Here is a 27,843-nt window from a genome sequence, read left to right as displayed (position 1 = left end):
AAAGGGAGGAGAGAAAGGGAAAGAAAGGAGGAAGAAGGAGAAAGAGAAAAGGAGAAAAGACAAGAGGAAGAGGGGAAATGAAAGACAGAAAGGGGAAGAAGGGAAAGGAAAGAGGGAAAGAGAGAAAGGGAGGAGAGAAAGGGAAAGAAAGGAGGAAGAAGGAGAAAGGGAAAAGGAGAAAAGACAAGAGGAAGAGGGGAAATGAAAGACAGAAAGGGGAAGAAGGGAAAGGAAAGAGGGAAAGAGGAAGAGGGAAAAAGAAAGACAGAAAGGGAGAAAAGACCCGGGGGAAAAAGACCAGGGAAAGGAGGAGGAGCGGCGGCTTCCCAAGGCGCGTCCTCGCTTCTTGCCCCCGGAAAAGCCGGGGCGGAGGCTCTTCCTGGCGTCAGCTGACCGGAGCCAGCGCACTGAGCGCGGAGGGGATTCCCAGGCCGGCCGTTCCAGCGCGCCCTCCTTTGCGCTTTTACGCACCACCGGGGCCGCCTTGGCACCCAACAGCCGCTGCCCGCCCGGGCCCGGGGAGACCCCGCTTGGAGCCGCCGCCGCCCCGGAGCGCCTGCCCGGCTGAACGGGCCGCTAAGCGGCGCTTCCTTCTGCGCCCTGTGCCTTGCAGCCGCTTTTGCAAAGGTAAGGAAAGGTCGGGAAGGCGCCTGGCCCGATCCAAGCAAGGGGCTGCGCCACCCCGGAGATCTGCGCTCAGCCCTGGCCAGGATGGCGCCTTTGCAACGCCCCCCCCACGCCCTCTCTTCTTTGCATGGGGGGGGGGAGGTCCTCGACTTGCAACAGGCTTGCTTTGCGGCATCAACTGGCCTGCGAGATACATAGGGGAAGAGCTGGGATTTCTCCAAAGTTAAGGCGAGGCAGGTAAATTCTGGACTTAACAACGGTTCGTTTAGTGACCGTTCACGCTGAAAAAGGTCACTTGGGACCGTTTCGTTTCACACTTACAACACTTTGCAGCGCCCCCATCCGTCACGCGTTCAAAATTTGGATGCAACGGGTTTCGTATTTGTGACCTTTGCTGTGTTCCGTTGGTCACGCGGTCTGTCCCGTTTTGCAACCTGACGAGCCAAGTCAGTGAAGGAAGACAGATTCCACTTCATCACCGGGTTGCTAACTTATCACCTGCGGTGATTCGCTTAACGAGGGTGGCCAGAAAAGTCATAAAACGAAACAAAGCTCACTTAACAACAGAAATGTTGGGCCCGGTTGCGGTTGTAAATCAGGGACTACCGAGATTCAGTTACGGGCGAGAGGCCTTTCCAGGCCCTGCTGCCAAAGAGATCAATATCTACTTAAATAGAATAACGAAGAGTTGGAAGGGACCTCGGAGGTCTTCTAGCCCAACCCGCTGCTCAAGCAACAGACCCTCTGCCATTTTGTCCAGTCTCTTCTTAAAAATCTCCAGTCAACTTCTGGAGGCAAGATTTGGAACATGGCTTTAGGGTCCTTCCTGAAATGGGAACAGGTTTTACCCAAGCAGGGAAAAGAGACTCTTATTGCTTTGCGGAAAATTGTTGTCCCCGTCCCCCCCCCCACACACACACCCCATCACATCCTGGCATCACCAATTTGCGTGCATGAACACTCAAAGCTGGAGCACACCAAATCATGGGAAAAATCACCCACTTGCCTATAAGTAGCTCTATAAGTAGCTATAGTAACTCTACAAGTCTTTTTATAATCTCAGTAGTTTCTTGTGGTTCACCAGCCAGCGCAAAGCAGCGGTTTTCAAACGTGGAAAACTTTTAAGAGGGCGTGGACTTAAAACTCCCAGAATTCTTGAGGAAAGCTGGATAAGGTGTGTGTGGACTTCAGTACCCAGAATCCCCCAGCACGCTGGCCGAGGACTTCTGGGGTTTGAAATCCACACCTCTTCAAACTGCCAAGTTTTTAAAAAAAACACCTGTTTTTAGAGGAAGGTGAAGACTTTAAAAGGGTAGTCGGTCCTGGCCAAAAGGGTTATTTTGCACAAAAGCTTTGCCAAAATCTGAAATGCTGGGAGAGAGAAAAAATACCCAACATTTTGGTCTACTGAGAAATTTGTTTTAATAATGACTGCAAGATTTCTTATTTCTCAAAAAATAGGAAGAAAGCATCTTGAGTTTCCATCCATAGTTACTTTAAATGTTATTTTCCTTTTGTTTGTAGTTAGTAAAATAGTTGAGGGTGTTTATTACTAATTTGGTTACACATTTGAGCTTTTGTTACAATTTTTTTTTAAAAAAAATGGATCCATATTCTTAGTTAAGTGGCTGCCCTTTCTGGATTGGCTTACTTGTTGAAAATAGCATAGAAAGCTCATGCGGTTCGAGATTTTTATCTTGAAGAAAAGTTGTGACTTCAGGTTTTTGAAAATAAATTTTGAAATTTGGAAGAATATTACGGCCCTTTAGAATGAGAGGGGAAATGTTGAGCTAAAGACACTACGGCCTGTTTTAATTTTGCTCCAGGAGTCATGTTTCACCAAATGAAAATATTTTTTTTAGGAAATTACAAAGTGTACTGTATATTAATAGAAACTGTAAAAGGCTTAGAGGCATTATTTTGCTTAATAGGCTTACTATAATGAACTGGAATATAAGTGCTTTGATAATGACTAGTTATAGTGACAATGAATAAGACAGTACTTAGTTTCTTGTTGGGATCCATAAATTATAACACATTTTGATCACGAAGAGCATTTAATGATTTTGATTGTTAATTCAGCTAATTCTAATATCATCCCAATTTATTTCTGAGTTTCCACAAAGAACAATCCTGCAATAGGTGTTTTTTCTAAGCTTTTTAATTTGAATTGCAACTAATGATTGCAGAAGAGTTTAATGTTGTTAAGAACTTCCACTTGAACAGAAACCCCCTTTTTAAAAAAAAATCATATTTATAAAATCAGAATATATTCAAAGCATATATTCTATATATATCTGATAGATGTTTGATGTTAGGCTGAAAAAAAAAAGAATAATAAAGACACGTTCCAGTATTCTGTCTGGAGCTTTAAAACCAATCACACTAATTTTAGATGATTTTGGAATGCTTCATTAAAAAGATATTTATATGTACCCTGTGGCCAATACATTTGATAAATACATTAACAACGACAACAAAAAACCTTTTAAATGCAAACTCCATTAAACTTTTAACTCTTTGGGACTCTTGTAAGATATATGTTTGCTACAGCTAAGAAACCTATCAATTTTAGTTTTATACATTTGGGGAAAAAATATTTAAATATCTACCGCTGTTTTATGTCAGAAATCATATGGAGGAATCTTAGGATGTAAAGCTAAGGGAAAATTGGGGCAATTATATTATGAACACTGTAAGTACTTGTTTAAATGCACAGAAGAAAAATATTGTCAATTGGGTGTGAAAACTGTTGACTGAAGCAGTCAAAACATCTGAACCTTATCTCTGGAATTCAGGCCAAAAAGATTCATATATTGTCATTGTATTCAGAGACTATTAGTCACCAGGTTTTTATTTTTATTCTCAAGTACTGTATATCAATCAGATTGAACTGCAAGCTGAATAATAGGTTTTTGGGGAAGGAAATTCTCAAGTATAACACATAAAAACAATTTGGCATAACTATAGCTAATAACAAGAAAATAACAGACCTATAAAATTAAGGAAAGTTCCTAAAATCCCCATTGAATGTAAAACCCTTATAGATTTATTAGCAGAAGTCATTAATGAGTTATTTAATCGTACTAAAAAATCCCTTTTTCATTCTGTCAGGCTTATAATACCAGACCAAAATCAGAGGAAAATTCAGAGAAAGAATTATACACCAATATGGTTGCAAAGATTCTGGTTACAAAACATATTGCTATTTATAGTTTATCCAATTTGTCTGAAACAGATCTCTGATAATATTTTAATAGTCATATAATTACATGAATATGATTTTAATGATTTGCTGTTTTCAAAATAGCTGTGCATAACTTACATCAGCCAGGGGAGGCACTTGTATAATTTTGGTGACCTCATAAGCTTAGCGGATTAAACCATAGTTAGAACTTGGATAGCAAACTCCATAACTTAAGTTAGCCGGCATACAAAAAGCATTTTTTTAAAAAAATGTGTAGTAAGGTTACAGTTGGGTAGTCTAGATCGGGGTCTCCAACCTTGGTCCCTTTAAGACTTGTGGACTTCAACTCCCAGAGCCCCTCAGCCAGCAAAGCTGGCTGAGGAACTCTGGGAGTTGCAATCCACAAGTCTTAAAGGGACCAAGGTTGGAGACCGCTAGTCTAGATGAGTTTTTCAAACTTGGCAATTTTAAGACGTGTAAATTTCCCCCAGTGGAGAATTCTGGGAGTAGTAGTCCACACATTTTAAAACCCACCAAGTTTGAAAAACACTGTTGTAGATCAGGGTCTTGCATTGTTTTTATTTTTTTTTCCTTTTCTTTCTCGCCATTCCTTTTTATTTATTTATTTTTTAAAAACTTGAAGCTACAGGAGCCATGTCCAAGAAGCCTTTAAACCTCCCTCTCGAAAATGGGCAGTCGGAGAAGACCGAAGTGGAGAATGGACACCCCAACCTGGTACCACCCACCCTCAGCAGCTCGAGCGTGGAAGAGATGGTTCAGCAGATGAAAGAACTTATCACGGAGAACAATGAACTTAAAGGTGAAGGTTCAACGTCAAATTATGGCCAGCAGATCCTTCTCAGACCTCTATGTTCCTCAGAGGAGACTGCCTCTGGGTGTCTTCACCCTGTAGTAAGAACCACTTGCGCTTAAGGTGCCCTGGACTTACATGAGTCTAGCTCCTCTGATCTTTGGAGATATAGGCAAGTGATTAAGTTCCAATTAATTGTTTTCCACTTTCTGTATTTTAATGAAAAGAAGGATCAGGGGTGACACGATAGCAGGGGTCCAATATTTGAGGGGCTGCCCCAAAGAAGAAGAAGTCAAGCTGTTTTCCAAAGCACCTGAAGGCAGGACAAGAAGCAATGGGTGGAAACTCATCAAGGAGAGAAGCAACTTAGAAATTTCCTGACAATTAGAACAATTAATCAGTGGAATGACTTGAGAGTAGAGTAGAGAGAATAGCATAGCATAGCATAGCATAGCATAGCATAGCATAGCATAGCATAGCATAGAATTTTAGAATAGAATACAATAGAATTTTTTATTGGCCAAGTGTGATTGGACACACAAGGAATTTGTCTTGGTGCATATGCTCTCAGTGTACATAAAAGAAAAGATACGTTCATCAAGGTATAACATTTACAACACAATTGATGGTCAATATATCAATATAAATCATAAGGATTGCCAGCAACAAAGTTACAGTCATACAGTCATAAGTGGAAAGAGATGGGTGATGGGAACTATGAGAAGATTGATAGTAGTGCAGATTTGGTAAATAGTTTGACAGTGTTGAGGGAATTATATTATTATATTATATTATATTATATTATATTATATTATATTATATTATATTATATTATATTATATTATATTATATTATATTATATGAATTATAGCATAGCATACTATACTAATACTAATACTATACTATACTATACTATACTATACTATACTATACTATACTATACTATACTATACTTTGAAAAGTACCTTGGAGGCCTTCTAGCCCAACCCCCTGCTCAAGCTGTTCCACTGGTTAATTTTCCTCACTGTTAGGAAATTTCTCTTTAATTCCAGGTTGCTTCTGTCCTTGGTTAGTTTCCATCCATCGCTTCTTGTCCTGCCCTCAGGTGCTTTGGAGAACAGGTGGACCCGTTCTTCTTTGTGGCAGCCCTTCAAATATTGGAACACCAGATATATCAGAGTCCAACTTCAAAAACATTCTTCTTCTTGACAACTTTAGTTGAGGAGCCACACAGAACTTAAGGAATGATTTCTGAAAGATTTGAGTGACAGACTCATGCTGATCTAACCTTCTAGGATCCATGCTTTTCCCAAAGGTGCTTTTTTTCAAGAAGCTTCTTGGAGAAGAAGTGAAACGCCTTCCCAGAAAAACAAGGAAGTCCAGTTGCCGCTTGAAAAAGCACCTTTGGGACAACCAGGACCTGGAGGATGGAGAATCTCCATAGATCCGTGCTTGCCTTCCTTCTCTGACAAGGTCAACCCAGTTGGTCGATTGGAACGTCAGTAGATGGTTAATGCCCTCCTCAAAGTATTTCTTGCAGTATTGGTAGATGGTCAGTGCCAGTGCTGGTATTCAGCCGGTTCGGTCCGATTCGGGCGAACTGGTAGTGGCAACCATTAGTGGGCCTGCTCACGTGGCCTGGCGCTATGCTGTCCTATTTAGTCACGTTTTCAAGGCCGGGCGCATGTGCGGAAGACACGCGCGGCGAATCGGTTGTAAAATTATGTGAAACCCACCACTGATCAGTGCCTTCCCCCCCCCCAAAGTATTTCCTTGAACCCACGTTCAGTAGTTTTTAGGGAACTGGTCGTGCTGACCCCTAACTGGGTATTTCTTGGGGTCAACCAGAAGCCATGAGGCAGCGGAACCAAGCCATGAAGGATCGTTTTGAGGAGCTGTCTGCTTGGAAGGAGAAGTTGAAAGAAGAGCGGGAATTTTACGAATCGAAATTCAAGGAAGCCCGGCAGTGTTTGGCAGCCAAGTGTCTGGAGAACGAAAGTCTCCACCATCAGCTCAAAAGCCTGGAAGAAAAAGAAGAAAAGAGCAGGACCGTAAGTGAAAAACAAGAATTTTGACTTTGTCGGGGGCCGAGAAGGAAGAGGGAGGGTTTTGGGTTAGGCTCCCAAATTGAAAAACTAGCCAGAAAAAAAAAACTGTTTACAGGTAGTCCTTGACTTACGACCAGAACGTAGCCCGAAACTGATTACGCTGAGTGAGAAATTTGTTTAAGTGAGTTTTGCCCCATTTTACGACTTCTTGCCACTGTTGTTAAGTGAATCACTTGGAGCAGATAAGCTAGCAACCCGGTGGTTAAGTGAATCTGGATTTCCCCCCCCCCCTGTTTGTCAGAAGGTCCCAAATGGGGGAATCACGTGACCCCGAGGACGCTACAACCGTCATAAGTATGAACCGGTTGCCTAAGCGCCTGAATTTTGATCACGGGAATTTTACAAAGGTCGTAGCTATGAAAAACGGTCCTAAGTCCCTTTTTTCAGTGCACGGTCACTAAATGAAGCATTGTAAGTCGAGGACTTTCTGTCATTTATTGCCATATGGCGGTAGGATGGTTGGAACCTTTCGCCGTTGGGCCCGTAACATCTCGGCCGCTCTGGAAGGCGAGTCACAGCTGGGTTTCTTCTCCTAGGAAAATCTCGGTCCGAGGAAGGAGGTGACCCAAGAAGTGGAACAACTGAAGGCCCAGGTGGCCAAACTGCAGGCCGAAAAGGCGGATCTGGTAGCCATCATCTCAGAGCTGCAGCTGAAGCTCAATGCGGCCACAGCCGAAGACTCCTTCGTCGAGATCAGAATGCATGTAAGCGGCTTCCGATCCTCTTCAAGAAGGATCCGGTCACTGGCGGGAGGTTCCTCAATCTTACGTACAGATCTTTAAACCCAAAACCTGTTTAATGAGCTTTATGAAATCAGACATCATCATCATTTAACAATCCCATAATCCCCTGCAGGGTAAAGTCTGGACAACTGAACGGAGCCGAGTATTTACTGGCCGGATGCCCTTCCCTGTCGCCCGTGCAGAGTTTTGTTCGGCAGATATATTCTCATTATGCCCAGAGAGAGAGAAATATCTGCCTCAATCTATAATCGAACTCACAGCCTCCTGACTGTGAGGTGAGAGCTCCACCTCTAGGCCACCCCACCCCTCCTTATGAACTCAGACATCACGGTTTGTAAAAAAAAAAAAAAAAAGAGTAATGTATGTTTGGTAGGTTATTTGCTAAGCCTTTGTTTGTTAACTGTCTTTGAAGCCAGTGGCCACAATTGACTTTAAATTATTTTTGGAGGAAGAATCAAGGAAGAACACTAGGAGTGGTGCGGTGGCCTAGAGGTGGAGCTCTCTCGCCTCACAATCAGGAGGCTGTGAGTTCGATCCTAGGTAGAGGCAGATATTTCTCTCTCTGGGCACAATGAGAATATTATCTGCCGAACAAAACTCCACACTGGCGACAGGGAAGGGCATCCGGCCATTAAAACACTCTGCTAGCTCCATTCAGTTGCCCAGACTCCACCCCGCAAGGGATTATGGGGTCGTTAGATGAAGATGATGATGAATCAAGGAAGAACAATGATAAGCCATGTTCTCTATATAAAATACAGAGAGACATTGACCTAATAACAGTTCATTTAGTGACCAAAGTTACAATGGCACTGAAAAAGGGGACTTAGGAACCGTTTTTTCGACCTTGGCCACATCCCTGCGGTCACGTGATCGAAATTCAGGCACTTGGCAACTGTCTTGTACTTAGGACCGTTGCAGTGTCCTGGAATCACGTGATCCCCTGTGGCGTCCTTCTGATCGGCCAAGTCAATGGGAAACCTCGATGCATTTAATAACTGATTACCATATTTCCCAAAAAAATAAGGCCCAACTGGAAAATAAGCCCTACCATGATTTTTCAGGGTGCTTTTATTATAAGCCCTACCCTGAAAATAAGCCCCAGTTAAGATTGCCAGACAGACAAACACATTGAGTACCGTATTTCCCTGAAAATAAGCCCTGCCTGGAAAATAAGCCCTAATGCGTCTTTTGGAGCCAAAAGTCGATATAAGACCTGGTCTTATTTTGGGGGAAACACAGTTATTATTAATGTAATAGTGTAATACACATAATAGTGTAATTAACAATTGCAGGGATCGCTTAACAGCGGTGGCAAGAAAGGGTCGTAAAATGGGGCAAGACTCACTTAACAGATGTCTTTCTTGGTGACATAAATTTCGCTTCGGCCATAAGGCGAGGACTACCCATAGCCTCAGAGGTAGCAACTTAACAACATTACTTAATCTCCGGGAACGGATTTGGAAGTGGGTGAGGAGGGGCAAAGGAGAGCTTAAAATTGTAAGAGACCCAAGCGCTGGCTTTGGGGGAGTATCCATTCACCCCTTCTTTGGACCAACTCATAAAGTGTGTTTATTCGGAGACAGAAAACCAGCCGATCGAAGTGACAAAGCCGGTGGTTGTTTTCTACAGGAAGGAGAAGCGGAGGGGCCTTTGAAAGACCATCAGAATGTAGACGTGAGAAGAATAAACGAGAACGCGGCTCTGTATGTGTGAGTAGCTTTTAAGTAGCTTTTTTCGGTTTTTTCGAACATCTGTTTCTGTCCTGCCCTCCTCTTCCAGGTCGGTCGACAGCTGCTGAAAAGGAGAATATTCTACCTCCACAGGTAGTCCTGGACTTACGACCATCCCCTAGCCCAAAATTTCGGTTGCTCAGGGCGGCATTGGTTGAGTGAGTTTTACGACTTTTCTCGCCACCGTTGTTCAGCGAATCATGGCCGTTGATAAGTTAGTATCGCCGGTTGTTAAGCGAATCTGGCTCTCCCCCCCCCCTTGACTTTGCTCCTCAGAAGGTTGCCAAAGGGGATCACGTGACTCGGGGGAGGGGGAGAACGCTGTGTCCGTCATAAATACGAGTCCGTTGCCGAGCGTCGGAATTCTGATCGTTGAACTGCAGTGGTTGCAAGTGTGAAAAACGGTCGCGAGTTGCTTTTTTGGGGGGGGGGGTGCCGTTGTAACTTTGGACGGTCACTAAATGATCTGTTCTAAGTCGAGACTATCTGTATCTGGAAGACAGGCCCTTCCCTAATTCACATGAGTATAAGAAGTGGGGGGGTATAGTGCAAGCAACTTGCAAGATTATATTATTATTATTATTATTATTATTATTATTATTATTATTATTATTATTATTATTACTACTACTACTACTACTACTACTACTACTACTACTACTATTACTATTACTATTCTTAGTAAAAGTGGCCTTACTTTTGTGGTGGAATTGATCTCCTGTTGTGGCCTACCTGGTGGGTAGACTTAGATTGAAATCCAAATTCAGTCGTGAATTCACTTATTGGGTGCCAGCTGTTGGTTGAGTTCCATAACTGAATCAGGATTTCAACCTTTCTTGCTTTAGAGCAGAGATCTTCAAACTTGGCAGTTTTAAGACTTGAGGACTTCAACTTCCAGAATTCTCCCGCCAGCTATGCTGGCTGGAGAATTCTGGGAGTTGAAGTCCTCAAGTCTTAAAGCTGCCAAGTTTGGGGCCCCCTGGAATGTTCATCATTTCACCCAAATGTGTCTTTTCTATCTTATTAAAGCCGGAATAAATCTGTGGACGAAGCCAGGAAATACTTGGAAAAAGAAGAATTAACCGTCAGCCAGCTTCTACATTCTCTCAGGACCGAGACTCAGAAGCGCGAAGCCCTGGAAAATAAGTTGCAGGAGCTGAAGGACAAGTGTCAACAGTTTGTATTCTTCTTCTAGTTGTATCCGACATCTTTGCTAGCCAGCTTCAACCTCTGTGCTTTCCCAGTAATCAATTCTCTCGCTTCCGCGTGTAACTCTGTAGTATCTCCATCTCGGCCTTCTTGCCCCAAACAAGGTTTGGTGTTCTCCAACCAGCCAGCGCTAAAAAGATGGAGATGCCTTCCACTTCATCTCACCCTACTTGTATGGGAACAGAAGTAGGGAGAGCAACCCAGCTGTGGTGGGACAGTTGGGAAGAAGGCAACGCAAAGGAGCATGTTAGCTTGGAGGAAGTAGGTGGAAGTCCACCAATGGTCCGCTGTCCCATTGTACGTCTCCATTGGAAGTGCTGAATTCCTGTTGAATAAGAGCCAAGCCGTAGAGTTGACCCATTTTCAGTGGCTGGAAGATCTTCCGCTTCATGGACGTAACAAAAGGTGGCACCTATCTCAGATAGTCCCCTTTTTAAAGGCTTTGTAAAAAGGTGATAAGGCCTACCAAAGCACTCAGGTCATACTAGTATGGCTCTTGAGCATCCAAAAAACCTTTAAGCGTGTTCCTGGGCACTTATATGACCCATATATAAGACGTTTATGATATGGCTCTCAGCAATTCAAGATGCAGCTTGAGTTAAACAGCTCGTCCTTCAAACCTTTTTCAAATCTTTTTTATTTTATTGGAAAAGTTAAAATACAAAACGAGAATAAATTAAACAATAAACAATAGATACAAACTTAAATTGGACCGCACCAAACTCGATTGCAGAAAATATGACTTCAGCTACAGAGGGGTTAATGCCTGGAATGCACTACCTGACTCGGTGGTCTCATCCCAAAATCCCCAAAATTTTAACCTAAGACTGTCTACTGTTGACCTCACCCCATTCCTGAGAGGTCTGTAAGGGGCATCCATAAGTGCACCAGCGTGCCTACCGTCCCTGTCCCTTTAATTGTATTCATTTTATGTATTCAATTCATGCTTATATATATGATATATTAGATATATTATCTAATACATACTCGACAACTGAATAAAAAATAAAAAACAGAACTAAATACAAACATTGAAAAGATGTGAATTTAAAAAACAAAGGATAAAATGAATACTATCCCCCCTTAAATGCCGACAAATCTGTTGTAGCAATAGCTAGCAAAACAGGTTCAAAAGTATAAGCTTGTACATCTGTTTGCACGTACATCCATTTGCACGTCCTTCAAATTGTCAAAAAATTATTCAAGCTAAATGTGCTTTGATAAGACATTCTAGACCAATGTTTCATCGGAAACCTTGCTTTCCACAGGCTGTTGAGTTTGAAAAAGAAAACAAATGACAAAGGCACTCAAACAGAACAAGAAGCCGACAAGAAAGAAGAGAGAAGTGAAAGTGTAAGTACTACTCATTTACCAATAGAAGAAAATAGCTCAGGGTTGAATTGCGGAGTCCTTGGTGCTCCCTGAGCTTGGTGATTTTCTTGCAGATGTTTCAATACCCAACTAGGGAACATCATCAGTGCTAGAAGGGAGGGGTGTGTGAAGAGGAGGAGGAGGAGGAAGAAGAGGAGGAGGAGGAGAAGGAGGAGGACTGTAGGGTCCTTGGTGCCCTCTGAGCTTGGTTATTTTCTTGCAGATATTTCAATACCCAACTAGGGAACATCATCAGGGCTAGAAGAGAGGAGAAGGAGAGGAAGAGGAGGACAGTGGCAGCAATGAAGAATTCTCGGTGCTCTTTGAGCTTGGCTGTTTTCTTGCAAATCTTACCTTACGTACTTTGTCAAGATCTTGTCTAGATGGGCAGTAAAACAAGTGCGAGAAATCACCCAAACTCAGAAAACACTAACGTTGCCAACTACTCACTGATTCACAGTCAGTACCCGAAACCCAGTAGGGATTTTATTGTTTCGTTCCTCCGAAACTCAAAAAGTTACTTAAATGAACTTCCTTCCATCGCTTGTACCCGATTGCACTTTTGCATCAAATAGAATAGAATAGAATAGAATAGAATAGAATAGAATAGAATAGAATAGAATAGAATAGAATAGAATAGAATTTTTATTGGCCAAGTGTGATTGGACACACAAGGAATTTGTCTTGGTGCATATACTCTCAGTGTACATAAAAGAAAAGATACCTTCATCAAGGTACAACATTTACAACACAATTGATGGTCAATATATCAATATAAATCATAAGGATTGCCAGCAATAAAGTTACAGTCATACAGTCATAAGTGGAAAGAGATTGGTGATGGGAACGATGAGAAGATTAATAGTAGTGCAGATTTAGTCAATAGTCTGACAGTGTTGATGGAATTATTTGTTTAGCAGAGTGATGGCCTTCGGGAAAAAACTGTCCTTGTGTCTAGTTGTTCTGGTGTGCAGGGCTCTATAGCGTCGTTTTGAGGGTAGGAGTTGAAACAGTTTATGTCCTGGATGTGAGGGATCTGTAAATATTTTCACGGCCCTCTTCTTGATTCGTGCAGTATACAGGTCCTCAATGGAAGGCAGGTTGGTAGCCATTATTTTTTCTGCAGTTCTCATGATCCTCTGAAGTCCGTGTCTTTCTTGTTGGGTTGCAGAACCGAACCAGACAGTTATAGAGGTGCAAATGACAGACTCAATAATTCCTCTGTAGAACTGTAAATCTTAGGCCTTGTACATCACAAAGTGTTCCATTGTGACGCATGGTGTCAGGGTTCCAAGTAATCGTCCCATAGCAAGCAAAACTCTGAGGCAGATGAATTCCTCCAAGAAAATGTGATGACTTGTGGTGTGACATAAAGGCAACATAGCCAGAGAACCAATATATGAGTCCCTTTATTATCACCAACTGTGCCCCCAAATGTCCCTTTCAATTCTCCGGCCTGGAGAGAGAACTCTTCCACCAACCTGTCATAGTCTTTGGCTGGCAATACTTCAGGCCCAAACAGTGTTAAGCAGAAAACTTCCATCTATAAATCCAACAAGGCAAGACCAGGTAATTAATCCGGCAGGGCAAGCAAAATAAAGGAATTCCACAAGTAAAGTAGCATGGCAATAAATCAATCCAGTTGGGAGGATGACAGGATTCAAAGAAACACCAGAAAAAGTCAGCGTTTGTTCCTCCCATTTGTCTTTCCTTTTAAACTCCAGCAGCACCTGTGCCTTGTAAAGAGGGTCGGGTCCCTTTCTTCCCTCGTAAGCCACGCAACCCACGTTGCTCTCTTCTCCGTTCCTCTTTGCACCGCCTAGGATGAGGAGGGGGTGGGCCTTGGTCTTCATCTTCACCCCCTCTCCCTTGTTCTATCTCTCCCCTGCTAAAGGTTTTCTACCAAAAATTGGATTAGAAAGGAAGTCATATATGGGGTCCTTAGTACTCTTTCTGAACTTGGTGGTTTTCTTTTTCCTCCTCCTCCTCCTCCTCCTCCTATCCACACAACCCTTTCCCTTCTAGCATTGATGATATTAGCTAGTTGGGTCATGAAATGTCTGCAAGGAAGCCACCAAGTTCAGAGACATCAAGGACCCCACAGTCCTCCTCCTCCCCCCTCCTCCTTTTCCTCCTCTTCCTCCTCTCCACACACACACCTCTCCCTTCTAGCACTGATGGTGTTACCTAGTTAGGTCCTGAAATGTCCGCAAGAAACCACCAAGTTCAAAAAGCACCAAGGATCCCCATGGTCCTCTCTCCTTCCCCTTCTCCCCCTCCTCTCCACACACACACACACCCCTTCTAGCACTGATGGTGTTACACACACCACTTAAAAATGGCGTGCATTTTAAACTTAGTTGCAAATAACCCCCTTCTTTGCTGTCCACAATTTAAACAGAAAACTCTCCTTCAAGTGACCAACAATGGTGTGTTTTGCAGAATCAGCCAGGCAGCACACGCTGGTTTTGTAGGAGCAGCGTGTGTGTGTGCTATTCTTGTAGTGTGCCTCAAGGGCACAACAAGGGTGTTCTGTCTCCTTCCCCATTTCAGACCCACGAGCTGGCCTTCAGCCAGTGGATTCACGGCTCTTATCAGTCCTGGCAGAGAAATCACAGCTGCTTGCCAAAGTTCAAACAAATGACTCACGTAGCAAGACTTTCAGCTCTTTTTGAAACGGTTCAGCTAAACTTTTGCTTCCTGTGAAGTGAGAGCAGTCCCAAAGCTCCTTATATATCCTGTGGGGTGGGGCTCCTGCCCCACCCTTCCTTTTGATGACGCCGCCTCTCTAATCTTCTGAAGTGCGGGTCAATCCAAGCTTGATTATTATTATCAGCTGAGTCTGAAGGCGTAGCCTGGGGAAGGGAGGAATCAGGGGATGACAGCCTCATTACGTCCTCCGACTGGTCTGGTTCTGGATCCTGGAGCCGAGCCAAAGGAATCGGTGCTCCCAAAGTAAGCCTTACCGGCCCTTCCCCCTCACTCTCGGAGTCACTTTCGGGCATGGGGCCAGGTTCGGGGGCTGGAGTCACAACAGAGGGTTTTTATTTTTATTATTCTGAGTGGGCGATTCGTTTAGAGTCAGGTACCTGTTTGACTTCTGTGTGTGCGGTTAGCCACATTCTTTTCGCGCCTCGTCGTGTTTGCAGCAAGACACGTTCGGTTTTTCGGTTGACAAATCCGCTCTTTTAGGTGGGCAGCGAAGTGGAGGTGCTGAACCTGCAGGTCTCTGCCCTCTTCAGAGAGCTCCAGGAGACCCACACCAAGTTACAAGAAGCCGAAGTAATTCAGAAAAAGCTGCACGAAAAGTAAGCATCGAATGCTGTCAAATCCCTTTTTTTTTTTTTTTTTAAATCGAACTCGACTCCGGGAGAAAACGTGAACAATCCAGGTAGTATTTCTTGGCCATACAAGAAGTCCTTGACTTACGACGGTTGGTTTAATGGTGATTCGGAGTTACCTCAGCCCATCCTTAAAGACAGTTGCACCTCCTCAAAGTCAGGTACAGATAGTCCTCGAGTTATGACCACAATGGAGCCCAACATTTCTGTTGTTCAATGAGACGTCTGTTAAGTGAGTTTTGCCCCCTTTTACGACCTTTCTTGGCACCGTTGTTAAGTGAATCGCTGCAGTTCTTAAGTTAGTAACCCGGTTGTTAAGTGAATCTGGCTCCCCCATTGGCTGTGCTCAGCAGAAGGTCGCAAAAATCACGTGAGCCCTGGGACACTGCGACCGTCATATAGCTGAGTCAGTTGCCAAGCGTCCAAATATTGATCAAATGACCACAGGGGATGCTGCAACGGTCGTAAGTGTGAAAAATGGTCATAACTCACTTTTTTCAGTCCCGTTGTAACTTTAAAGGGTCACTAAATGACCTGTTGTAAGTCGAGGACTATCCATAAACTGGCTCATAGTGCTTTACAGCCCTCTCTGGGTGATTTACAATGTGGAAGCATTATTTGCGTCTTGCCCCCAACAATCTGGGTCCTCGCTTTACGGACCTTGGAAGGACGGACAGCTGAGTCAACCTTGAGCCAGTCAGGATCGAACTCCTGGCAGTCGACAGAGTTTAGCCTGCAACACTGCATTCTGATCACTGCGCCATGAGAAAGGGAGGGAGGGAGGAAGGAAGGAATGCTGACCCAGCCTTGAGCCGATCAGAATCAAACTGCTGGCAGTCGGCATAGTCAGCCTGCAATACTGCATTCTGACCACTTTGCCACCAGGAAGAAGAATGAGAAAGGGAATAGGAAGGAAGGAAGGAATGCTGAGTCATCCTTGAGCCGGTCAGGATAGAACTGCTGGCAGTTGGCAGAATTTGCCTGCAATACTGCATTCTGACCACTGTGCCACCAAGAAGAAGAATGAGAAAAGGAATAGGAGGGAGGGAGGGAGGGAGGGAAGGAAGGAAGGAAGGAATGCTGAGTCATCCTTGAGCCGGTCAGGATCGAACTGCTGGCAGTTGGCAGAATTTGCCTGCAATACTGCATTCTGACCTCTCTGCCACCAAGAAGAAGAAGAATGAGAAAAGGAATAGGAGGGAGGGAGGGAAGGAAGGAAAGAAGGAAGGAAGGAAGGAAGGAAGGCTGAGTCATCCTTGAGCCGGTCAGGATCGAATTGCTGGCAGTCGGCAGAATTTGCCTGCAATACTGCATTCTGATCTCTGCACCATGAGAAAGGGAATGAGGGAGGGAGGGAGGGAGAGAGAGAAGGTGGAAGGAAGGAATGCTGACCCAGCCTTGAGCCGATCAGAATCAAACTGCTGGCAGTCGGCATAGTCATCCTGCAATACTGCATTCTGACCACTGTGCCACCAGGAAGAAGAATGAGAAAAGGAATAGGAGGGAGGGAGGGAAGGAAGGAAGGAAGGAAGGAATGCTGAGTCATCCTTGAGCCGGTCAGGATCGAACTGCTGGCAGTTGGCAGAATTTGCCTGCAATACTGCATTCTGACCTCTGTGCCACCAAGAAGAAGAAGAATGAGAAAAGGAATAGGAGGGAGGGAGGGAAGGAAGGAAAGAAGGAAGGAAGGAAGGAAGGAAGGAAGGAAGGAATGCTGAGTCATCCTTGAGCCGGTCAGGATTGAACTGCTGGCAGTTGGCAGAATTTGCCTGCAATACTGCATTCTGACCACTGTGCCACCAGGAAGGACAATAAGAAAGAGAAATGAGGGAGGGAGAGAGGGAGGGAGGGAAGGAAGGAATGCTGGAATGCTGAGTCATCCTTGAGCCGGTCAGGATTGAACTGCTGGCAGTTGGCAGAATTTGCCTGCAATACTGCATTCTGACCTCTGTGCCACCAAGAAGAAGAATGAGAAAAGGAATAGGAGGGAGGGAGGGAGGGAGGGAGGGAGGGAGGGAAGGAAGGAAGGAAGGAAGGAAGGAAGGAAGGAAGGAAGGAAGGAAGGAAGGAGGAAGGAATGCTGAGTCATTCTTGAGCCGGTCACGATCGAACTGCTGGCAGTTGGCAGAATTTGCCTGCAATACTGCATTCTGACCTCTGTGCCACCAAGAAGAAGAATGAGAAAAGGAATAGGAGGGAGGAAGGGAGGGATGGAGGGAAGGAAAGAAGGAAGGAAGGAAGGAAGGAAGGAAGGAAGGAAGGAAGGAAGGAAGGAAGGAAGGCTGAGTCATCCTTGAGCCGATCAGGATCGAACTGCTGGCAGTTGGCAGAATTTGTCTGCAGTACTGCAGTCTGACCACTGCGCCACCACAGCGTTCTGTCTGAAAAGATGCTGCCGGTTCCTTCAGATTTTTAACCCTCTTTCTTCCCTTACGATGTCTCCGTTCCCCAGGTGTCAGAGTCTTGAAAAGGAACTCCCTTCCAGTGTTGCAGACTTGGATGAGAAGCAACAATTGTTGTACACCATTAAGAAACTGGAGTTGCAGGTGGAGAGCATGCAGTCAGAAATTAAGCTGGAACAGGCTAAAACCAACGATGAGAAGTGAGTGTCGCCTTGGGAACAGAGAGCAGGGGACTGGGTCTCCGCATCCCAAAGGACATGTCACTTCTCATGCGAGAAGCTTCTTCGGTTCTGACTGAATGGTGGAGAAAAGAAGGATTTATATTCCTTGCAGTCATACATCCTGTATCAATATAAATCCTTCCTTTTTCCACCCATTCGGTCAAGAAGCGAAGAAGCTTCTTGGAGGAGAAGCAAAACGTCTTCAAGGAGAAACAAAAGTCCACTTGCCTTTCGCAAAAAGGACCTTTGGGGCAACCGTGACCTGGATGATTAAGAATCTCCGTAGACGCCGTGTGAGAGGGACAACAGATGTCGATAGATATTCTCAGGTCATCCAGTTGTGCTTATCCCCAAAGTGTTTTTTTTGCAAAAGGCAACTAGATTTTTGTTTTTCCCTTGGAGACATTTCGCTTCTCCTCCAAGAAGCTTCTTCAGTTCTTGACCGAATGGTGGAAAAAGGAAGGATTTATATTTATAGAAGCTTCTTGGATGAAAAGCAAAAAAGATTTCAAGGAAAAATACCAAGGAAGTCCAGTTGCCTTTTGGAGTTGTTGTTTTTTAAAAAAGCATATTTGGTAGAGTCACAGCAAATGTTTGATTTCTTATTTCCTTACCTCCTGGGTAAATTGCCTAGCAGCGTTTCCAGATGGAAAGCTGGTTATAGCTGCACTGCAGATTTGGCCTGAAAGGTAAAAAGGTTCCCCTCGCACATATGTGCTAGTCGTTCCCGACTCTAGGGGGCGGTGCTCATCTCTGTTTCAAAGCCGAAGAGCCAACGCTGTCCCAAGACGTCTCCGTGGTCATGTGGCCGGCATGACTCAACGCCAAAGGCGCACGGAACGCTGTTCCCTTCCCACCAAAGGTGGTCCCTATTTTTTCTACTTGCATCTTTTTACCTGCTTTCGAAAATGCTAGGTTGGCAGAAGCTGGGACAAATCACGGGAGCTCACCCCGTTACACGGCAGCACTAGGGATTCGAACCGCTGAACTGCCGACCTAACAAGCTCAGCGTCTTAGCCACTGAGCTACCCCGGTCCCTCGATTTGGCATTAACCAGGCTGAATTTTACAATAAAAATCTCTTTTGTTGCCCTCCGGTGGCTTCTTCCCATATTCTGTCTTTGTAGTTATGTTCCGAATCTATATTCATTCTCTTCCCCAGGATGGGCTAAACCCATCTCAAGTCTGGGGTGATTTAGAGCAGGGGTCTCCAACCTTGGCAACTTTAAGCCTGGTGGACTTCAACTCCCAGAATTCCCCAGCCAGCTTTGCTGGCTGGGGTATTCTGGGAGTTGAAGTGCTCCAGGCTTAAAGTTACCAAGGTTGGAGACCCCTGGCTGGGGTATTCTGGGAGTTGAAGTGCTCCAGGCTTAAAATTACCAAGGTTGGAGACCCCTGGCTGGGGTATTCTGGGAGTTGAAGTGCTCCAGGCTTAAAGTTACCAAGGTTGGAGACCCCTGGCTGGGGTATTCTGGGAGTTGAAATGCTCCAGGCTTAAAGTTACCAAGGTTGGAGACCCCTGGCTGGGGTATTCTGGGAGTTGAAGTCCTCCAGGCTGAAAGTTACCAAGGTTGGAGACCCCTGGCTGGGGTATTCTGGGAGTTGAAGTCCTCCAGGCTTAAAGTTACCAAGGTTGGAGACCCCTGGCTGGGGTATTCTGGGAGTTGAAATGCTCCAGGCTTAAAGTTACCAAGGTTGGAGACCCCTGGCTGGGGTATTCTGGGAGTTGAAGTCCTCCAGGCTTAAAGTTACCAAGGTTGGAGACCCCTGGCTGGGGTATTCTGGGAGTTGAAGTCCTCCAGGCTTAAAGTTACCAAGGTTGGAGACCCCTGGCTGGGGTATTCTGGGAGTTGAAGTCCTCCAGGCTGAAAGTTACCAAGGTTGGAGACCCCTGGCTGGGGTATTCTGGGAGTTGAAGTCCTCCAGGCTGAAAGTTACCAAGGTTGGAGACCCCTGGCTGGGGTATTCTGGGAGTTGAAGTCCTCCAGGCTGAAAGTTACCAAGGTTGGAGACCCCTGGCTGGGGTATTCTGGGAGTTGAAGTGCTCCAGGCTTAAAGTTACCAAGGTTGGAGACCCCTGGCTGGGGTATTCTGGGAGTTGAAGTGCTCCAGGCTTAAAGTTACCAAAGTTGGAGACCCCTGGCTGGGGTATTCTGGGAGTTGAAGTGCTCCAGGCTTAAAGTTACCAAGGTTGAAGACCCCTGGCTGGGGTATTCTGGGAGTTGAAGTCCTCCAGGCTTAAAGTTACCAAGGTTGAAGACCCCTGGCTGGGGTATTCTGGGAGTTGAAGTCCTCCAGGCTTAAAGTTACCAAGGTTGGAGACCCCTGGCTGGGGTATTCTGGGAGTTGAAGTGCTCCAGGCTTAAAGTTACCAAGGTTGGAGACCCCTGGCTGGGGTATTCTGGGAGTTGAAGTCCTCCAGGCTTAAAGTTACCAAGGTTGGAGACCCCTGGCTGGGGTATTCTGGGAGTTGAAGTGCTCCAGGCTTAAAGTTACCAAAGTTGGAGACCCCTGGCTGGGGTATTCTGGGAGTTGAAGTGCTCCAGGCTTAAAGTTACCAAGGTTGAAGACCCCTGGCTGGGGTATTCTGGGAGTTGAAGTCCTCCAGGCTTAAAGTTACCAAGGTTGGAGACCCCTGGCTGGGGTATTCTGGGAGTTGAAGTCCTCCAGGCTTAAAGTTACCAAGGTTGAAGACCCCTGGCTGGGGTATTCTGGGAGTTGAAGTCCTCCAGGCTTAAAGTTACCAAGGTTGGAGACCCCTGGCTGGGGTATTCTGGGAGTTGAAGTCCTCCAGGCTTAAAGTTACCAAGGTTGGAGACCCCTGGTTTAGTGATATCGGTTCTTTGGTTCCTCTGAGATTTATTTTGGCTTTCTGGGAAAGGGGGAAGAGACCCTCTGTTGGCGCTTATATTTTGTCTTCCTCATCCTCCACCAGAGCCAAATTTCATAACCTCCAGGATGCCTATGGCAAGCTGGTCAAGGACCTGACCGAGGCTTTGCAAACGGTTGAAGAATTAAGAACCAAAGAGGTGAGTTTCGCTCTCGGCCAGGAGGACCGTAGGAAAAAAGGGATGGAGGGGCCTTGTTGGAGAACATCCTGGGCTCCCCCCGCTTGCGACCCGGACAGAGATTAGAAAGCGCTAATCTTGGGGCGGCTGTGAAACGGCTGTGAATATTGAGCCCCACTGAGAACAGCGGGGTTGGGCTAAGGATGGGAAGCCATCGTGGATGGTTTCTCCTTAAACCTACGCTGGGTTTCCTCCTCTTCCTTCCTTCCTCCTATCTCCTCTGCCTTCTCCTCCTCTTCTTTCTATCTCCTCCTCCTTCTATCTCTTCCTTCTCCTTCACCTACTACTACTATCTCTTCTTTTTTTCTCCTTCTGTCTCCTCCTCCTTTCTTCTCTTCCTTCTCCTCCTCCATCTTCTATCTTCTCCTGCTCTTCGTTCATCTCCTCCATCTTTCTTCTTCTCCTCCTCCTGCTCCTCTTATCTCCTTTCTTTTCTCTACCTCCTCCTCCTCCTTCTATCTCCACATTCTTCTATCGCCTCCTCCTTCTGTCTCCTTATCCTCTTCCTTCTGTCTTTTCTTCCTTCTCCTCCTCCTCTTCTTCCTCCTCCTATTCTTTTTCTATCTCCTCCATCTTCCTCCTCCACCTCCCCTCCTCATTCTATCTCTTCCTTCCCATCCTCCTCCTCCTCCTTATCTCCTCTTCCTTCTCCTTCCCTGTTTTCTACCTCCTCCTCTTATCTCCACCTTCTTCTGTGTCCTTCTTGTGTGTCCTTCTTCTTTCTTCTCTTCCTTCTCCTCCATCTTCTATCTCCTCCTGCTCTTTTTTCATCTCCTCCATCCTTCTCCTCCTTCTCCTTCCTCCTCCTCCAATTTCTCCTGCTCCTACTCCTCTTATCTCCTCCTTCCTTTTTTCTACCTCCTCCTCCTCCTATCTCCACGTCCTTCTATCGCCTCCTCCTTCTGTCTCCTTCTCCTCTGCCTTCTGTCTTCTCTTCCTTCTCCGTCTTCTATCTTCTATTCTTTTTCTATCTCCTCCATCTTCCTCCTCCACCTCCCCTCCTCATTCTATCTCTTCCTTCCCATCCTCCTCCTCTTATCTCCTCTTCCTTCTCCTTCCCTGTTTTCTACCTCCTCCTCCTATCTCCACCTTCTTCTATGTCCTCCTCCTTTTGTCTCCTTCTCCTATCTTCTCTTTCTCCACCTGCTCTTTTTTCTATCTCCTCCTCCTCCTCCTTCCATATGGGATTTTTTTCAACTTCCCAGCCTACACTACATTTCCTGTCTCCCATCCAAGCAGGAACCGGGTCCAATTCTGCTTAGCCATTTTTCCCCCCAAAATCGACTTGGTGAGTGGGCCCCTGGAATCCAGCAGGTGACATCCTACTGCAGGGGCAAGAATTCCAACCGGTGACCTCCTGATTCATCTTCCTGCAGGGGCAAAGGGCCAACCAGGCGACATTAGACGAATTAACTCACAAACTGGATCTTGCCGAAAAGGCGCTGGCTGCCAAACAGTTGCAGATCGACAAAATGAAGCAAACGCTTGTGAAGCAAGAAGAAGAGCTTGAGACGGTGGCTGTCCTGCGAGCTCAGGTATAGTTGAACAGGGTGTAACTTCCCGGGTCTGGTCTGTAGCTTGAGATTCCCTGGTGGTCCTCCATCCTGATCGGGACCGGCTCTGCTTAGTTGTGAAGTCCAGTCAGGTCCTGTCACCTGAAAAAGTAGGTGAGATCTTCCTTAATCTCAACTCCTGATGACTTTATGGATACGTCCACCTATCTTTTTTTCTTTTTTGGGGGCGGGGGCATGGAAGTGGTTTGCAATACCTCATTCTGGGATGTTTTTCAATTTCCCAGTCAAGGCTAAATTTTGTGGTGGTCTCCCATCCAATCTGCCCTTAACTTCCCAGCCCAAACCAAGTCATCCAGAAGCTGCCAGCCTGGTTAGATAGCAATAGCACTTAGACTTATATACCGCTTCACAGTGTTTTTATAGCCCTCTCTAAGCGGTTTACAGAGTCAGCCTCTTGCCCCCAACAATCTGGGTCCTCATTTTACCCACCTCGGAAGAATGGAAGACTGAGTCAACCCTGAGCCAGTTGGGATCGAACTCCCTGGCAGTGAGCAGAGTTACCTTGCAATACTACATTCTAGCCACTGTGCCACCAGGAAGGTTGAAAAAGGAAATAAGAAAGGAAAGTAGGAAGGAAGAAGAAGGAAGGAAGGAAGGAAGGAAGGAAGGAAGGAAGGAAGGAAGGAAGGAAGGAAGGAAGGAAGGAAGGAAGGAATAGCAATAGCACTTAGACTTTTATACCGCTTCACAGTGATTTTACAGCCCTCTCTAAGTGGTTGACAGAGTCAGCCTATGGCCCCCAACAATCTGGATCCTCATTTTACCCACCTCGGAAGGCTGAGTCAACCTCGAGCCGGTCAGGATCGAACTGCTGGCATCGGGCAGAGTTAGCCTGCAATACTGCACTCTAACCACTGCACCACCAGGGTTCTTAAGGGTGAGCAAGGGGCGAGGATTAGACTTCAGGATGAAAATGTTGGGACTGTTTGAAGTGAGACCATCGTTTTCCTGAGCAGGTGGAGGTCTACTGCTCCGATTTCCACGCAGAAAGAGCGGCAAGAGAGAAGATCCATGAGGAAAAAGAACAACTAGCCACACAGTTGGCGTACTTCGTGGCTGAAAATCAAGAACGTGGAGATCTTGGCAGGTGAGCAACCAATGAAGGACTTTCCCCTCCCCATGTGTAGCAAAGAAAGACTCAAACAAAACCATTCTCCATCAAGGTTCTTGTCACCTTGTTCATTTAATTGAACTACTGTAACACACTCAACAAGGGCCTGCCCTTGAGGAGAGTTTGAAAACTTCAGTAGGTCCAGAAGGCAGTGACATGAGCAATGTTGGGTCCACCGCATGATACCTTCGTTAATACCACTGCTTTGTATGGCATGTTTTCTCCCAGTTGACTTCTGGGTTCAACTCAAAAGGCTGGTGGCCTCCCATAAAGTCCTTCCTGGAAGAGGGTTGGGTTACATCTATGACTGCTTATCTCCAAGTCTTTCTAGAAGGGCAGGTATCCCTTCTGTGAAACGGTGTCATCTAACAGGATCCAAGAACACGTTCTCTGTCATGGAAGGACATTTCTCTTGAGGTTCCAAGGACCTTCCATCAAACCTTAATACTGGGGTCTCCAAACTTGGCAGCTAAGACTTACGGACTTCAACCAGGGTGGTACTCACTTCCTTTCTCTACTGGTTTGCAAATGTGTGCACATGCATCTGTTCACGCATCCGCTTTGCTGGCGCACATGATTTCCACACATGCGCCCGGCCTTAAAAACCTACCTCAGTAGGATGGCATAGAGCCGAGATGGGTAGGTGGATGGGCCCACCCACGATTTCCACTAACAGTTCGGACGAACCGGTCTGAACCGACTGAATACCACCTCTAAGTTCAACTCATGGCTGGTTGAAGAATTCTAGGAATTGAACGACTTCAATTCCTAGAATTCTTCAACCAGCCATGAGTTGAACTCAGTAGGTCCTACTGAGGTAGGACCAGTCTTAAAATTGGCCTAGTTTGGAGATCCCTGCCTTAAAAGTTGCCCCAAGCATCAGCCACAATATCCAGTGAACTTGGTTTATGTTGGTGTTGTGGTCCGCCAGCAGCCTGCGGAGCTGGCAACAGACAGCGATGAGGCTGAAGAAGAACATGGGCCAGTCGTGGAGGCTGGGGAAGGCCTGGATGAGGGCTCTGCGTCGGAGGCAGAGATAAGGCCAGGGCCATCTGGGAGTGATGTGCGGACTCCGGAGCCTCCAGAGGCTGACAGTAGTGAGGCAGAGGAATAGGAGGAGCCTGGTCCTAATGCACACATGAGAAGAGCTGCCAGAAGGCAAGATCAGCTCAAGCAAAGAGGACAACTAAGGAGTAGGGCCAGGAGATGATTGGCCCCTCCCATAAGTCTTAAAGGACCAGCAACGGTGTTTGAGCTCTTTGCTGGAAAACAATGTTGATAGCTTTGTCTTGTTGCATTTGTTTCGTATCGGTGTCTTCTGAACTTTTGCCAAGAAAGGCCTTTGGCAGCTTGCCTAATTGGACCAAGGTTGGTGATAGGACTGAGGAATTTGTGTTGGGAGGAATTTGCTTTAATTTAGTTGAACTACGCTGAGAATGAAGTAATTCTTAGCCGTTCTAATAAAGTTTGTTTGTTTTTACTCTGACTGAGTTTCCTACTAGCTACTTGGGCCTGGATCACAACAGTTGGTTTGGTTGATAGATCATAGATCATCATGATCTGTCTGTCTGTCTGTCTATCTATCTATCTATCTTATCTATCTATCTATCCTCTATCCATCCATCCAGAATTTTAAATCTATATGTCTGTCTGTCTGTCTGTCTGTCTGTCTGTCTGTCTGTCTGTCTGTCTGTCTGTCTGTCTGTCTATCGGAGCATGGCATTGTAGTATTGGTTGCTATTTAATCAATTCGAGTTCTTGTTCTAAAATTGTCGTTAGTCTATCCATTGTGGTGCCCTCAGATATTTTTAATAAATTAAAAAAAATGAAAAATTCCTCTCATGGAAATGGAGAATTGGCCCTTAAGATGTACTCCCCTTGCCCCCTCAGGTGCTCCTTGGCAGAAATGCAAACCCGGCACGGAACCAGGCTGCCATCAGATCAAGGTGAGTCCGCTCAGGAAGGTAGGACAAAATTTGGACAAAATGGAGTCTTTCTTTAGATCACAAATCCAGAGTGGGTTGATGAGAACTTTCCGTTTTGAGAGCAGAAATAGTTTTACCAATAGAAGTGGATGTTCGTAGCTCAGGGCTGAGCTGTTGGGTCCTTTGAGGCCTCTGAGCTTGGTGGCTTTCGTGCAGACGTTTCAGGACCCAACTAGGGAACATCATCAGAGCTAGAAGGGAGTTGGGTTTGTGGATAGGAGAAGGACTGTGGCGTCCTTGGTGCTGTCTGAGCTTGGTGCTGAAACGGGATGATAGAACCCGGGGGGGGAAAATAAAAGGAAAATTGAATTGAATTATATACAGCTAGTCCTCGACATACAACAGTTCATTTAGTGACCATTCAAAATTAAAACGGCACAGAAAAAAGTGATTGAGAACCATTTTTCACACTTAATGACCATTGCAATATCCCTACGTGATTTACATTCGGATGCTTGGCAACTGACTTACCTCTATGACGGTTGCCATGATCACGTCGTTCCTTTTTGTGACGAGCCAAGTCAATGGGAAAGCCCGATTCACTTAACAACCGTTTGGCTAACTTAACCACTGCTGTGATTCGCTTAACAAATGTGTCGAGAGAAAGTCGTAACATGGGACAAAATTCACTTAACAAGTGTCTCACTTAATAACAGAAACTTGGGGCTCCATTGTGGTTGTAAGTCGAGGACTATATGTATGTATAATGCATCTATTATTCAAAGTATAATTCATATATATATATATGTATATATATATATGTATGTATGTATGTATGTATGTATGTATGTATGTATGTATGTGTATATGTTTATGTTTATGTTCATGTTTATTTCTTTTTTCAAAACAAAACTGTACCTGCAGGAGCTGAAGACCAGAATCAGCAACAGCAGCCAAGAGATATTCCTATACATTCTTGTCCAAAATGTGGTATAATTCTTCCGGATATAGATACGCTTCAAATTCATGTTATGGACTGTATCATCTAAACAATGTTCTCACAAATGCTCAGACACCTGCACTTTGTAAAAAAAGGAAAATCTATATGTCAATATGCACCTTGGTTTAGAAAACATTTGAGACCTTAACGGCTTAGGATGTAGTTAGGCATTCAAAACTGACCTTACAAAAACTATAACGTACATCCGTACAATCAGTTTCCAGCTAGCTGAAGCTAAACATGTCAGCTGCATAATTTCAAAAGATGACAATGTGGAGGTCATTTAACACAGCTTGTTCAGTAGGAAGACTGCAGACTGGAAGTCTTACAAAGGCAGCTTCAAAAGCTGCATATTTACATTTAATCGCATATTTTAAAAGGGTTTAAGAAAGATTTTGAAGTAGAACCCTTTCTGTAGCTGTTTTGACTGGAACGATTCATTTTATAGTCGGATCGCATCCACTAAAACTCAAGTGATTCTGAATGAAATGAGAAGAGGACTTCGGAGGATTTAAACTTTTCACCCTCAAAATTTTTGTGTGGCCCTCCGTGTGGTACTGAAAGACAGAGGTGAATCACATGATGAAATACATTGACATTGACCAACAGGTAAAATAAAAGTGTGTTGATTGCCAATTGAGAAAACATTCACACAGATGTATGTGATTCTCCTCTAAAACAGTCTGCTGCTATTCATGGCATATCTGTAAATGATAAAAGAGAGCGAGAGCAATAATAGGAATGCTGATTTTTGCTTGTTCTTTTGATTCATTCAATTCCTGCTTAAATTGTGATTATTTCAGCGTGGATCAAAACAGATCACGAATTACTTAACTGATGAAACAGTGCAGGAGTCACTAGTGGTGTAATTAAATAACATACTTTAAATGTTTATTTTAAAGCTTAATTTTGTACCTCTTATTGTTCCGTAAGTACCTTACTAATACAAAGTTTACAAGAAAGCTAGGAAACCATTGAAGGACAATATGTGTGTCGGTCACACTCATTCACCTTAGTTTTTACAGTGAGTGAGCGGCCTTGTTTAAACTAAATGAAGTTTAAATTAATTAACTGCCCAATAAATACTTCCTTGGTCCTTATATTTGAAATTTCTGTTTAAAGAATCGTCTGGATGTTATACTTGAAAAAAAAAGACTTAATGGCACAAGTGATATATGAATTGTATTCATGAAAGAAAACAATAAAGCCATGTTCTGAAATATTTTGCTTTAAAGTTTACTGAAGATGCTAGAGGATCTGAATATCTTTTTAAAATAGTGTTTTCAAGAGTTTTCTTTGGGTGTAACTGGACAAGATCTTTTAAACACTTCAGCGATTTCTTAATCCGATCTGGTTTCCCAAAAAGCTCCTCTTAGTTTATCCGTTATGCGGGCCCAATAACCATACGAGATA

General features: G+C 44.8%; 1 protein-coding gene across 3 annotated transcripts; it reads left to right on the top strand.

The window, feature by feature from the left end:
- The first annotated feature begins 372 nt into the window (after positions 1-372).
- Positions 373-27,652, top strand: OPTN (optineurin). Of its 3 annotated transcripts, none has more exons than XM_058190880.1 (14): positions 373-627; positions 4,464-4,634; positions 6,474-6,676; positions 7,270-7,437; positions 9,109-9,188; positions 10,239-10,385; positions 11,687-11,771; positions 14,982-15,097; positions 17,583-17,732; positions 20,688-20,781; positions 22,197-22,355; positions 23,351-23,481; positions 25,396-25,451; positions 26,355-27,652. In XM_058190880.1, exons 2-14 carry the CDS (start codon positions 4,469-4,471, stop codon positions 26,477-26,479), a joined length of 1,680 nt encoding a protein of 559 aa, XP_058046863.1. In that variant the 5' UTR covers positions 373-627; positions 4,464-4,468; the 3' UTR covers positions 26,480-27,652. The 3 variants fall into 3 exon arrangements, with proteins under 3 accessions (XP_058046863.1, XP_058046862.1, XP_058046864.1); XM_058190879.1 differs by having other exon boundaries at positions 4,458-4,634; XM_058190881.1 differs by lacking the exon at positions 7,270-7,437 and having other exon boundaries at positions 4,458-4,634.
- The last annotated feature ends 191 nt before the right edge of the window (positions 27,653-27,843 follow it).

Source organism: Ahaetulla prasina, chromosome 7, assembly GCF_028640845.1.
Source record: "Ahaetulla prasina isolate Xishuangbanna chromosome 7, ASM2864084v1, whole genome shotgun sequence".
Classification (NCBI taxonomy): domain Eukaryota; kingdom Metazoa; phylum Chordata; class Lepidosauria; order Squamata; family Colubridae; genus Ahaetulla; species Ahaetulla prasina.
This window is presented reverse-complemented; position numbering and strand designations above follow the sequence as displayed.